A 15,307-nucleotide genomic window follows, 5' to 3' on the forward strand; every position below is an offset into this window, starting at 1 on the left:
TATCTGAATATTTTAGGAAGACGTGGTGTGCCGTATTCCCCGCCTTTAATGTCAGAAGCTCACCTAAGCGCATGGTTAAGCAGATAGAAGATCGTAATCACTTAAAATCATTACAGGGAGGGTACCCAAATAAATGTTCCACGCCGCGTAAACGCGATAAAGGAAAACCTCTTAAAACAAAAGAACTTGAGGTTCTCTCTTATCCCTACAATCAACCGCACTTGATAATAGTTTGTTGATATCAGCGTAGACACGCCGTGTTACCGGTCACGATTCTCTGTGAAAGTGTTGTTGTTCTGCTACATTAAACTAGGAGCCAAAGCTTCCATCCTGTATCATCTCAGTGAATCTGTCCATCTTTCTTTTCAGGAGACTTCAGCATTTTGAGATGACATTCCCAGCGGAAAACTGGGCTTCCATGGACTCAGTGACTACTCTGCCAAGCATATTGGAAAGACGTGGTTTGTTGTATTTCTCGGCATTTTGTGTCATCCTCATCATCATCGTCGGTTTGACCGGCAATGCCTTGACCATCATCGCCTTGGTCCGCTGCCCTCGTGTCCGCAGTGCGACTGCAGCCTTCATCATCAGCTTGAGTGTTGCCGATTTCATCTTCTGTTGCATCAACCTCCCTTTCTCGGCCTCCAGGTTCATCAACCATAAGTGGGTCCATGGAGATACCCTGTGCGTCCTCTTCCCTTTCCTCCGGTATGTGAATGTAGGTCTCTCCCTCCTCTCCATCACTGCCATTGCCATCAATCGCTACATCCTCATCGTCCACCCATCGCTCTACGCAAAGGTAATCAACACTCATCCTTCCTGCCTTTCTCTTCCTCTAATATCTCTTCATCTACAGTCATTTTTTGTTGCATGAATATGTGGTAACTACTGCCCAAGGGCTTCTTAAACTAAAATTTCCGACTGTTATTGGAATGCCGGGCATGTATTTGGGGGTAGTGGAATCATTGTCAGTGCACGCTCTCTCAAATGTCAGTATATAAACATTAATACAGAAAGCGATTTAAATTTAATTTTCTCATTGAAATTTTATAAATTATGATTCCAAATAAGAAATAACTAAAATATTTTCTTTTTCTTTTTTTTTTTTTTTTTATAATATATGTGGTAACTACTGTCCAAGGGCTTCTTAAACTAAAAGTTCCGACTGTTATTGGCATGTATTTGGGGCGTAGTGAAATCATTGTCAGTGCACGCTCTCTCAAATATCAGTTTATAAACATTAATACAGAAAGAGATTTAGATTTAATTTTCTCATTGAAATTTTATAAATTATGATTCCAAATAAGAAATAACTAAAATGTTTTCTTTTTTTATTTATAATATATGTGGTAACTTCTGTCCAAGGGCTTCTTAAACAAAAAGTTCCGACTGTTATTGGAATGTTGTGCATGGATTTGGGGGTAGCAGAATCATTGTCAATGTTAGTATATAAACATTAATTCAGAAAGCGTTTTAAATTTAATTTTCTCGTTGAAATTGCATAAAGTAAGAAAAAATCCCCTTTTTTATTTCCGTTTTAAAATTAAAGCACTTACTTCTCTCGAATAAGAATCGTTAGACACAGAATGAGAAATAAAATGAAAATGAAAAGTTTACTCATAATATTTTTTAACTACCGTAGTTGTATTCAAGAATGGATTACTGACATTAACTTTTTATTATTGATCTAAAATTATAAAAAGATTTCAAATGTTTATAAATAAAATATAAATTTGATAAAAAAATGATCCTTAATTTAAATTATTTTGTTAATATTAGTGTATATGCAATTTTAAATCCTAAATCCTAAAAAGATATTTTATAATTTTTTAAAGAAAAAAAACTTCTTTTTTTTTTGCATAGCTTTTAATGATATAACGGTGTGCGCACTTTCTGCAAATTTTAACATTTCTTTCATCACTAAATTTCAAAAATTCAAAACATCAAATATGCAGTTGCTCTGATAATGATTCATCAATTCTTTATTGCAAACAACCAAAAACATTCATCAACGGTATCGGTATTTGTCATAAATGCTAAAAATATTACTTTGTTAATAACTTTTACATTTTCAAAGACTCAGACGTCGAACCTACAATTCCTATGAAACTCATCCGACAATTTATTATTAAGTGTTGTGGTGGAATAAAGATCATTATGATTCGTGCAGTGGAAGTAAGAGGACCCATGTTTTCGGGAGCATTCTTTAATGATCACATTTCACACAAAACAAGAAGACAAGACAAGACATTAACGATGGCACCTTAACAGAACAGCATATCATCTCCTTATGATTACAATCGCAATGCATTATGGGATGCATACCTAATCAGACAATGCCATCTATTATCCAAAAGAGAATACAGAGTAATGCAACTGCTACAGTGTGCAATTTGCCATAAATATACACTACCTTACAAAATTTTCCTACTCATATTTCTTGACCATGTTACCTATTATTTTTCTGTTTGGGGCTAAATACATTTTGCAAAGCAAGTTATGAAAGTCCCTATTCACTGTTTAGGGAATTCGTCTAAGAAAGTCGATATGATCGAAATTCATTCACAAAAATTAAAAAAGTATTGGAACTAACTTAAAAGGAATGTTAGAAAATTTCTTTAACGTTTTATTATTAGAGTTCTTCAGAAAAAAAATGCATATGTCACAAAAATTTCACTATTTTTCAAATCAGAGCATCATTTAACAAAATAGAATTTCTCTTTGCCGCTTTTGTGTACAGTAAACAAGAAAAAAAATTTATCTAAATTCTTTCAGCTACTTAAAAGTTTATATCAGCATTATCTTTATGATCTTTTATTAAAAAAGTTAACATCAGCTTTATCTTTATGAAGTTTCATAAAAGTTAACATCAGCATTATCTTTATGAAATCCCATTATCATCTTTCTCACTTTTCATTTCAATTAAGATTATTTCCTCTTTGAATATAAATTAGTTCAATAAAATTTCTAATCATTAAAGGTAAATTATTGTTACATAAATATCTCATATAACCTTTTTAGTTCTTGATTTTAATGACTTACTTTAAATTTTTATCCGGTTTTTGATGAAAAAGGAATAAAAATACATATATCATCATCAGCGACTGGCACGTAACTTTTCTAATGTGTCTACAAGCATTAGGAAAAGTAAGCATAAAACTACAAATAAAATAAAAATCTGTCGCATAAAATATTAATGTTGTAACTAAATAATTACATTAATTGCTTGAAAAATTATAACGATACTCAGCTTGTTATTACATTAAACCATTTCCCTGATTTTATTATTCCCTCTTCGAATATAAATCAATTCAATAAAATTTTTCATTACTGAATATAATTCATTATTATTATTATTAACAATAATATATTTAAACTTTATAAAAGATTTTTATTACTCTTACCATTAATTTTTAACCGGTTTCACTTGATTTTTCAAAAACAAAAAAGAAAAGAAACTAAAGAAACTTATAAATTGCAAACAACTGTTATTCAATTTTTCTAATTTTTTTTGCAAGTATATTTAATCTAAGAAATTAAATAAAAGAAATCTATGTAAGGAGAAGAAAAATATAATCGGTCACATAAAATATTACTGCTGTAACCAAATAATTACCACTAAATATTTATGAAATTATAACCATGCACGATATGTTATTAAATAAAATAATCTCTTCTTAATTTTACTATTTACCTTTTAACTAGAGATTTTTATTTCTCCTGTGAATATTAATCAACTCAATAAAATTTTTCATTGTTGACTATAATCTATTATTACTATTTGTTGTTGTTGTTATTATTAGTCGGTTTCACCCGATTTGAAATAAAAAAAACTTATATAACGTCATCCTTGCAAAGTAAAAACTCCTGCCGTGCAATTTTTCTACTATATCTACAAGTACATTGAAACTAAGAAAGAAAATAAAAGGAATCTATCAATAAAAAAATAAATAAACGAAAATCTGTCACATGAAACATTAGTGCTGTGACGAAATAATTATCTCTAAATACATGTAAAAATATCGCCAAGCTCAGTGTTTTATTAACGCTATTCAGTGAACTGATAGTGTCATAATACAGCATTACCACAGCTGCTGATTTAGGTTTAAATCTTTGATAAATGATGGAACAATTTTCCGCCTGTTGACAGGACACCACTTAAGAAGCCACTACTCTTTAACTCCCCTCTTAAGCCTCGTCGTGTGTCTTGCTTGTCAAGTATTAGATAAAATAATTGAATGGTGAATAAATGGTCGCTCAGTAAGAATGGTTTAAGATCAATCTTCCTTGACAGCATTGACTTAAGCATTGCAAGCTTAGAATGAATTATTTTGGCAGTGTATTTTATGCTTGATATTAACAGTAATTATTTAAAATAAATGCCATCAGATGACATCAAGTCACTTTATTAAAAAAACTAAAAATTAAACGCTTTGTTTCGAAGGCAGTGTTATAAGTTTTCTCTGAATTAATGTACCACTGTCACGTCTCAGTCACATGACAAACATAATTGCTCTGTCATCTAATATCTAACTACACGTTGTTTTACACTATGCTATGAAGTCGTATCCATCATTGCTATGAAAAAAACAGAGGCAGTGAACTCTAAAAGTAAATTGGTACATTATATCTGATATGTATCATGTAATCATGAACAGAATCCATTGAATGAACTACATGACATTATGTGCCTGTTTTGCATCTCAAAACATAATTTTTATCTTTTTGTAATTCGAATTCGAGAATGATTGTTCAAAATTGCTTGAAAGAGGTTTTAAGAATAATTTCCAAAAAAATTGGATATTTCATTATTTATTGAAATATATTAAATATTAAGAGATAAAATTTTAATGGGTAACATAGAAATTCATCATTATTTTCTATATAGAAATGAACAATGATATTTTCTGTATAGAAATGAATGATTGTTCAAAAGCATTACCTGAAAGAGGCTTTAAGGGGAATTTCCTAAAAATTGGATAATTAATAACTTATTGAAATATATGAAGTATTAAGAGGCAAAGTTTTTATGGTTACATAAAATTCATTAATATTTTCTATATAGAAATTAATGATTGTTCAAAAGGATTACCTGAAAGAGTTTTTAAGGGTAATTTCAAAAAAAAAAAAAAAAAAAAAAATTGGATATTTCATTACTTAATGAAATGTATTAAATAATCAGAGATAAAATTTTAATGGTTAACATAGAAACTTATAAATATTTTCTGTATAGAAATGAACAATGATATTTTCTATATAGAAATGAATGATTGTTCAAAAGGATTACCTGACATAGGTTCTAAGGGTAATTTCCAAAAAATAAATTGATATTTAATTACTTATTGAAATATAATAAATATTAAGAGATAAAATTTTAATGGTTAATATAGAAATTCATAACTTTTTATATAGAAATGAACAAACATGTACATTGATAGTATTCCTCATTATAAAGAATGGTTGAGGATCCTTGATTAGAAAGATGTTATAAAAATATTTCTTGTTAAATAACAATGAAAACTAAGTGAATCTTATAGTTTCATGCCTACTTTCTATTAAAGAATTTACTCTCTGTAAGTTTTAAGAGTGATTTTATGAAGAAGCGACAGTTAATTGAGATTCTATTCATGTTTTTTTTAAATAATTGTTTACTAGAATATATTGGTATATCAATGACTTATAAAAGTCATAAAAATAAACCAGGTTTAAAAATATATGAGTCTTTACAGTTTGATAACAACCAGCAATGAAAACATTTGATTAGTTTAAAAGAAGAAAAAATCATTTCAATATTGATCTTTTTATCTCTCAGGGCACTTTTCCTTCAAATATAAAAGCATATTATCATATTTTGGACCTCGAAAGGATTGAGATTCTGTTAAATAATTTAAGATATTTTATGATTTTACCTTTTCTTTTTCTTTTTAAAATTGTCTCATTCTCAAAAAACAAAAAAAAAAAATTAAAAGCAATTACCTTCCATTTTTACAAATATTTTTTTCCAGCCTTTTAGAGAGAGAGGCGAAATGATTTATTCCCCTTCCTCATGTGTATGCAAAAAAAGGAGGCAGCATTTCTGTGATACTCTTATTTATTTAAAAGCCGAAATCAATAATAACTTGTCATTTTATGAAATCATGTGATAAGTTCTTCTCTTACTTTTATTTATTTATTCAAATATTCATAACCTGATCCTTAAAATATTGTTACATTTTCATGAACTAAATCAGTTCAACAAAAGCGTGCAAAAAATATTTTAAAAAAAAACACTAAAAAATTGTATTTATTCAATTAAATTTATTATTAGAAATTATGTTTTTTAGTTACTTTTAATTTTTAGTCATTAATTTACAGTTCATAATTATAAACATTATAGGATGTTAAATAAAACTTTTATTCGAATCCACCGAGTAAAAGTGCCTTCCGTATGAAATCAAAATTCAATTTAAATTAGTGGATTGATAGATAATTCTAAAAATGCTAAAATTGTACATTGTTGTCGAGAACACAAAAACATGCAAACTCTAACCCGTAAGGAAGTGATTAAGAAATAGATCACAAATTTCCCTTTTTCAGAGCTGAAACAATGTCACTTTTAAAAAAAAGTGTAAAATAAAATCGTTTTAATGAAATTATTTAGTTTTGACATTATTTTTCTTCAGATCACATGATTTTAAATTTTTATTTACATTAAATTTACAACGACACACATTAAGTGAGCTGTGCTAGTTTAACTTTGAAGCCTACTGTGTTTATACTTGGCTTCTGGGGATAAACTTGCAAATGCACTTAATTATAAAATAGTTCTGAAAAATAAGATCACTCTGAATTTTAAAAAATTTCTTAATCTAAATTATTCAGAAAATCACCTCTCAAGAATGACAGTTTAAAATCTGTTTTAAAGCAGTGTTTGACTATGAAATGATGCTTTATTTAGACGTTAAAACACACTGGAACATTTTGTTATGAATGCTTAATATATTTTTACTGATAAAATCAGCGATTCCAAGAGCATTAATTGATATTAAAGAACAATAAATTTCAGCTGAATTAAATTTTGAAACTCTTCCAAAAATTATATCAGGCTTGAAGCAGTAAAAAGTGTCCTAGAAAAACTATACAGTCAAAACTCAGTTTTGATAACTGCCGAAGGAGCATTTTCTTTGAACAGTGAAGAGTTGAACTAGCAAAATTTAGAATTTGTTTAAAATATGAATGTTCTCTTGTACAAAGAATAATGAGACAAGCAATATTATTTTAATTATAATGCAACAGAAGAATTTATAAGACAATTCAGTAATGTTAATTTAATTAGATTAATTCAATACATCTAAACCTTGCAATATCTTAATTTTTGGAGAAAATAGGATGCTGCAACAGTTACTGTTGATCTTTCATATTTACCAATTAAAAACTCTTTGACTAAATTCTTATCTTAATTACAATAATTATGACAAAGTTTTCTGGCAAGGAAAATGAATCATTATCAAATTCATCACACTCAGGAAAAGAAAGCAAGGAAAAGTTGGAAAAGAAATCTTTAATATAGGACGAAAAATTAAGGAGTCAGAGTAATCGCCCTAAAATGTTCTCGTATGTTCTCTAATAAAAGTATTATCCCCCACCCCACCCCCCGCAAAATATTGTGGGAAGAACATTTTGAACATTTTGCACGGCATTGGCGTTCAATAGTTACGAAATATCAATCTTTAATGTGAATTTAGCATTTTTACTTTAATCCCTGGCATATGGTTAATACATCCGAAAATCAAATTTATGTTTTAGATGCCTTTTTACAACCAATTGAAACCAAAATAGACGCAGAACTACAATTATGACGGCAAAAGTGCTTACCAAATTTGATGTATTTAAATCTTTGCCGTTTTTAAGTTATTGCATTTACATGGTTCTAATAGTACAGATAGGCAGATGTTCAATCCCTTGTTAGATTTGGCTCAAAATGTTATAGATGGCAAAAATATAGAGGTTGAATATATGCACCGAATTTTATCCATCTAGCTCTCTTCATTTTGTAGTTATCATGTTAACTTATTCGAACAATCGGACAAACAAACTTTATTTCATTAGAGTTTGCTCAAAATTTGATAGAAATCTATAAATTTGGTGCAAAAACCATATAACAAATTTAATCCGTCTAGAGGAAAGCGTGTTTTGAATTATATTTGCAGCAGATAAACAAACAGACAGACATTTTTTTTTAAATGTGGTTTTCGAATTCTGGGAGGTTTAAAACGTGGAAATTCGTCAAAACCTGAATTTCTTGACGATTATAATACTTTCTCTATGCTTCGTATACAAAAAAGTTAAAAAAAAAAAGCCCATGATCCATTCAGAGCTCCTACATTGTTCACCTATCAAAGAATTCGAGCTTGAGTAAGATGAAGGAAGGAAGAATTACAGTCATTTGACTCAACAGAAAATCGATCATCAAATATAATAAAACTGGGTGAGGCTTTGAAAACAATTCCTCCAACGTCAGCTGAAACTTGAAGAGAATTTTCTGCTGACGGGTTATTCAGAACAAAGCTGAGAGCTAGGCTAAGTAATAAAAGCATAGGCTACTTATGTTCTCTTAAATCATGCTTTAAAATAGAATTATCAATATATTTCATTTGTATTTTGTAACTCAATACATAAAGAAGTATAAATTTTGGAATTTATGATTATCATTATTTTGTGTAATTATTATTGATGTCGATTAAAAACAATTCATTTTTTGATTATTTTTTTAAAATTTTGATGTATTCCCGGGAGTGATTGTTATGTCCCTGGGATTACCCGAAAATCCAAGATAGGAGAAAAGAGCAGGAAATCAGAAACTCTAGTCATAGCTTAATGGCAGATTAACATGCAATAATTTAATATAGATGATATGCTCATTTATATTTACCATATGACTGAGATGCCATATGATAAATATAAATATAGCCATATAAATTGGCTATATTCATCCATCTGAAAAGTAGGCAATCAGTTAAGTTCTGGAAAAGGTGGATAAGCATTTTATTTTATTTTTTAAAATGAGTGAAGATTCGACGATTTTCAATAGAAATCAAATGTTGATTTCGAACGTCTTAATGGGTATTGAACTAAAATCCATACAATCATTTCAATAATTAACACACTAGCAAGGAATATGTAAAGTCCTGTTAAGGTATATAAATTACAGTTACAGATAATAAAATGTGTGCAAATACTTCAATAATCAAAAAGACTTTACAATAATTTATGGCGATCCCACCAATGTATGTAATTTTCAGCAATAGGCAGATAACTCAAGCAATTTATAGCTTTACTTGTGTGATTCAGGATTGTGAGATGAATTAATGTAATTTTAGAGTTTCAAGAATTTTAGCATTACCAGGCATTCTAAGAAGCATTCATTCTTTAGCATTCTAAATAAATGTTCAGTGAGCAGAAAGGATTATGAGAATTATCCTGATTTTAACATTTCACTAAAATTTCCAGTATTGCAAAAATTTTTCACTTTTAAGGCGGTAACAATTTCTTTATTTGTGTATTCTTAATATAAATATATAAATCGCATATAAGAAACATGTGCCTACCTCTTTTGGAAGAATTATATTATCCGATCTATCGATTACATTGGGAAATAGTTTTGCACATTATTTTTTGCTGATTTCGAATATTCAGCTGACTCTGACTAAAATAGAATGCTAATTTTTAAATTGTGCTTAATTTTCTTTTATCACGTCACATTTCCTCTATTAATTATCTACATGTAACTACTGCAGCCGAGATGGAGGAGATATTGGAATCTTACCATTTGATTTTCACAGCATTGACCTTCGTGCCAATAAACCTCACAAACCACAAGGAGGAGATATTGGCTGGAAGCGAAGTATTTTATCTGAAGAGATTTAGAATACCTATGATTTAGAAAAAGCTAATATACCGTGTTTTGGAACAGAGAAACTTCAGAGTATAACAAGAAAAATAAACTTAATGTAAAGTATCCTATTTTAGCTATATGCCCGTACCCTCATTCCAATTGAAATTCTTGTACGGTTCTCGTAACATTTGAATTACAAGATTATGAAGTCAAAGAATGTAACAAGCAGATTTTACAACTGAAAATGACTCTGTAACAGATTTGATCAGCATCAGTTTGATGGTTTGGCAGCGTCAAAAAAGGCTTTAGAAGTTCTAGTATCAAAACTGCAAGAGAAAAATCTGCTTAAAAAAGAAAGAAAGATATCAAATCGGAAGCAAACTTCAGCAGTAGATTTAAAATGATAGTGACTTTGTATATTGCCGAAACATACGAGGTTTAATGGAGGAAATGGAAATTATAAAGTATAATGCAATTGAACGACAACCGTTCATCGATACCCCGAAGTGGAGCTTAAAATGTGTCCTCTTTCAAAAGCAATTTATTTGGATTAATTCCAATTGACCATTCAATATATTTTTGTGAAGAATATAGAGACATAGAGAATCATTCAGTCGTTGCAATATCAGACACACAATTCATATCATATGTGTTGATCTTAAACTGGTATACATTCTTCTTGGTAAGCGATGCGGTTACACAAAATGTCCCTGATATCGATGCTTTGGGATACCAAAGTACTTGAAAAACATTAGGCGGAAAGTAATTGGCCTCCACGATATCCCTGCAAACCTAGTGATCTAAAAATTCCACATGAGCCTCCAGTTAATAGAAAAAGCATAATATTTTCATTCCTGCACATAAAATTAGATCTCAAAAATAAGTTTTGAAAGGTATTTCTAACTGAAGGAGAGTGTTTCAAATATTTAAATACGATATTTTCTATAATATCTTTTATAAAAAGTAAATGTTGGCACATTTGATGGTCTACAGATTCGGTCGCTTATGAAAGATTAGCAATTCATAATGGAATTTTGAGAACTCGAAAAGAATTCAAGGTAAATACCAAAAATTTTCTTAGAAATAAAGGAATAAAAAATTGTGAAATCATTCAAATTTTGTTCCCCAATGTTATGATCTACAGTCATCTTAACAACACCTCTCTTTGGAACTGAGTCATTTTTTCTCTTTTTGTAATTTTAGATTAATTCTCTAAAGTGAATTAACCATATTTTTTTTCTCCAATAAATGTCTGAAACTGAGCCTCTTAAATTATTAGTTGCGACCGCCGTGAGATATCAAAAATTTCCATATCGAAATTTATTTTTTGTTGTTTAACATAATTTCGTGAGGGGTTTTTTTTTCCACTTTAGAGAGGTACCGAAATTTCTGAATGAAAATAGACCTAGGAATTTGAAAAAAGTTTAAGAACCCTAGAACAGGCTAGAACTTCTAAAATATACGAGAAATGATTGTAAGATATTATTAAGAATTATTAAAATATGAACGGTTACCAAAAAGTCCGTATACGGACGCTCTCATGAAAAATTTTTATGTCCATAATGAGTAATGATTATGTCCAATAATAAGCTAGGATAACGAACATTTCCCAAAATTTAAAAAAAAAAAAGTCAACGCTGGATGTCTCCAACTATATGATTGGTGAGCATGGCCAGATCTGAAACACAACCTCTCCCATTCGAGACTTTGTGTTTTTGGTTTTGGTTTCTATTTAAGGTTTCTATAAACAGAGTAATGACTTGTGTGTAAAAGGTTTGGTATATAAAGTTTCTGTAAATGGTTTTTCTGCAATCAAGTTGTGACCATTCCTCGCATTATATTTATGTGTCCATTACTTCGGTAATTTTTATTCTCTGAATTTTTCTAAGTGTTTTTTAGATCTTTTTATTTGAAATGAAAAGAAATTAATTATAAGAAATCAAGTTTCAAGAACTGCGCAAATCGCAAAAACCAAGCAATTTATATGCATTATTATCAGTTCATATAAATTAACATGATAAGAAATTATAGAATTCCTTATTTATGCTTTGACCCTCTAAAAAAATGATCAAACACCTTTCAAAATCGATAATTAACCGATGATGAGTTAATTTAGATAATAAACCTCATTTATTCAAAGACCTTGTTCATAATTTAAATCATCCTTTAATCCATCATCGGCTTTATATCCAATGGAATCTTTTAATGGGTGACATTTGTTAATTTGTCATTTACTGTATACCTAATGGCTGTATAGTATATAGTCTAAGTTTGCTGTCGTGTGGCTCCTGCAATAAATCCATTTCACTATATATATTCCTCAATCTTTTCCTTTAGGTGTATCGAAAACGGTATATCGCCCTTATGATCATCTTTATCTGGTGCTTCTCCACAGCTATGATCTTGCCGACGCTGTTAGGCAAGTGGGGACGTTTTGGATACGACGAGGCCATCCTCAACTGTTCCATCTTGGAGGTGAATGGTCGGTCTTCAAAGACATTCTTATTCGTCTTTGGATTCCTAGTACCTTGCATTGCTATAGCCATTTGTTATGCTCGCATCTTTTGGGTGGTGCGTAGAAGTCGCACCAGAATTCAGAAGCATTCGTCTAGTGAGACCAGTGCACAGCGTAAGGACCGAGAGGCCAAACGCCGTAAGGAGGAATGGAGGGTCACGAGGATGGTTCTTATCATCTTTTGTTCCTTTCTGCTGTGCTATCTGCCTATCACAATCGTAAAAGTAAGATTTTATTTCTTTTTGGATTTCAGAAACTTAGTAATAAAACTAGATAAGAACAATTAGGAACAAATGAGTATTTGGTTATATAGAGTGTTCCAAAAATTTATACACAGTTTAATTATTGCATTAACAATATACATTAAAGATATGTAAATTCAATCCATGAACGCAAACGTTCAGAATCGAAAATTTCATGCTTTTAATTAATAATGAAATAAAATTTCACTTCTTTCCATCATTATTTTTTTTTAAATCTTAATCCGATATTTTTTTCAATAACAAGTATTTGTTCCACGGTTATGAATTGCCGTTGACAAACTTAAGACATTCGTATATGAAGGTTTTCAAAGTATTACATCAGATATGTTGAAGAAGCATGTGATGAGTTATCGTATCACCTTGAAATCGCTCGTGTTTTTTGAGGTGCTTATGTTTAGTTTAATTATATTTTAACGTCTCGTTTGAAAGCAACACTAGGGTTATTTTGGGACGGAATTTTAAACAGCTGTCAGATGACGAGGATTGCACCTCCTCTCTCACCAAGAGACCTCACCACACCAGCGGGAGGACGTTTGGCCCCGACTTATTTAGTGTGTGCATCAGACTCGCTTACACGGCGGTTCTTCCGTGTAATCGGGCCTTCAACCTGAAACCCTCCAGGTCCAGGCGACCGCGGCTCTCGGAAGTACTTACAATATAACTGTGTTGAATTCAAATTTCCAATTGTTATTCGCAATTTCCTATGAACAACAAGATTATATTTTGTTTTGTTTTCCTTTAAAAGCTCTGAAAAGTTTTGATATCCATTTATAAGCACCCTGCATATTGAAAAACATTATGATATTAAGTACAAATCTATCTAACGATTATTCTGTGTCTCGTTTTCGCCAAATTACGAACTTAATTAAAAACAAATATCTTTAGATAACTTTCAGAAAAAACATGCATTATAAATAATAAATTACATTGTTATAAATTTTTTTGAGCATTTTTATTGAAATGGAACATCTTATTCTATTTTACAATGATTCCTTTGGGAAAAAGTATTTCGCTTAGCGAGTGTTTCGTATTACAAGTAAAATTCACGAACAAATTATGCTCGCTGAGAGACATTTCATTGTACTTTTATATATGTTACGAGAAAGTAAAAATAGAAAGGGGGAAGAAAAGAAGGGGGGACATAATTCTTGCTATTCGCTTCTTATTTCTAAAAACTGTTACGCTTTCTATACTAAATCCTTAACAAATTGTAAAATTTATGAACCACTTTAGCTTTAAAATATTTAAATAGGATTAAAAATAATCGCCTTCCGAAAAGGGAATTAAGACGTAAATGTTTCATATACTCAATAAATTCTCTACGTTACAAAGCACTTTACTACTTTTCTACTTTAATTTCACGCTCTTTCACGTTGCGCTTCAAAATATAGAAAAGCATATACTCCTTGAAAGCTTTGGATTATATTTGTTTATCTTTGCGATATATCTCGAATAAAGATGCCTAAAATAAAACTTTTCACATGAATTTTCAAGCTCGACATTTTTATGGTGGTTACGGTGGAAAAAAAGTTTTTCGAAATCCTTTTTCTCCATCTTTTGTTTTTTGGAAAAAGAAAACTTCTCGTTGTTTTCGTAATTTAATCCATAACAAATGATTCCTAGTGCATTGCGGTTTTCAGTTGCTTTATATAGCTCTCCAAGTTATGACGCAAATGGATTTACGAAACCAAAGATTCGAACGTCATGAAATAATAAAATATCAATACAGTGACATTTTTACTTTCCTTTCTAAAGACTTTCTCTGTGTTTCAGATATCCTACATATAAACTTAATCCTTTTTGAAATAACTCGAGGACATACAAAAAAAATATTGAAATAAATCCCTCGTTGCAAAACTTTAAAAGGATTATGGAAACTAAAATAATTCCATGGAGTTGCATGAGAAAATTTCCTTTTGCAAAAAAAAATGTCCCTTTTTTCCCATAGAAAGAAATAGTTACTGGGATAAAAAAGGGTTTTAAAGATTAAGACATAAAAATATCTGAAGCATAAACTGATTGTCAAGGCGGCTAAAATAATCACAAAAATTTCTTTCTCCATTTTATTTTAAAGTACTCCATATATGTTTCGTAAGAATTTATTTTATATTAAAAATCATATTTAATCTAGATATTGACCAGTGTTTCTGAAAATGTTGAAAACTTAGAGTTATACATGTTATCTATTTTACGGCTTCTTGAATTATGGTTCGTAATTCAAAAATAGGGTTGATTGCAATTTTGGGGCCTGGAAAATTTTTAATTTTAAAAATGTCTAGAGTTGATTATTAAGCAAATATAATGCAAATTGCTCCATTTTCTTTCACTGAATTAAAAGTAATACGTTAAAGCCTTATAGTGGTATAATATCAGTGTGAGAAAGTTGATCTCAGTTCTAAGATCAAGGATATTAATACTACAGCTTTCACTCCAAATGCATCCTATTTAAACACTTTCGACGTTGACATCTATTTTCCCCCTATGTCCTGTCCACCGGGGTCACCTCAGCTATGAAGATGAGAAGCTTCCGGCATGGTGGTTGGTTCTCGCCACCCAAGTGAATACAGAAATGGTGTGAGGTCGACTACCCAACTATCGATGACGGGATGTGCTTAGCATGGAAAAGATTTTACTGTAGCCGGTCTTGACCCTTAG

General features: G+C 30.2%; 1 protein-coding gene across 5 annotated transcripts in view; it reads left to right on the forward strand.

Annotated features, from left to right (window-relative positions):
- LOC129958801 (G-protein coupled receptor moody-like) overlaps positions 1–15,307 on the forward strand; it is a 99,282-nt gene that overhangs the window by 33,611 nt on the left and 50,364 nt on the right. For all 5 annotated transcript variants that reach the window (XM_056071487.1, XM_056071488.1, XM_056071489.1 and 2 more), the window contains exons 3-4: positions 370–799; positions 12,212–12,613. In XM_056071487.1, the coding sequence (XP_055927462.1) occupies positions 389–799; positions 12,212–12,613 (813 nt within the window). In that variant the 5' untranslated portion in view covers positions 370–388. The remainder of the gene's footprint in view (positions 1–369; positions 800–12,211; positions 12,614–15,307) is intronic.

Source organism: Argiope bruennichi, chromosome X1, assembly GCF_947563725.1.
Source record: "Argiope bruennichi chromosome X1, qqArgBrue1.1, whole genome shotgun sequence".
NCBI classification, from domain to species: domain Eukaryota; kingdom Metazoa; phylum Arthropoda; class Arachnida; order Araneae; family Araneidae; genus Argiope; species Argiope bruennichi.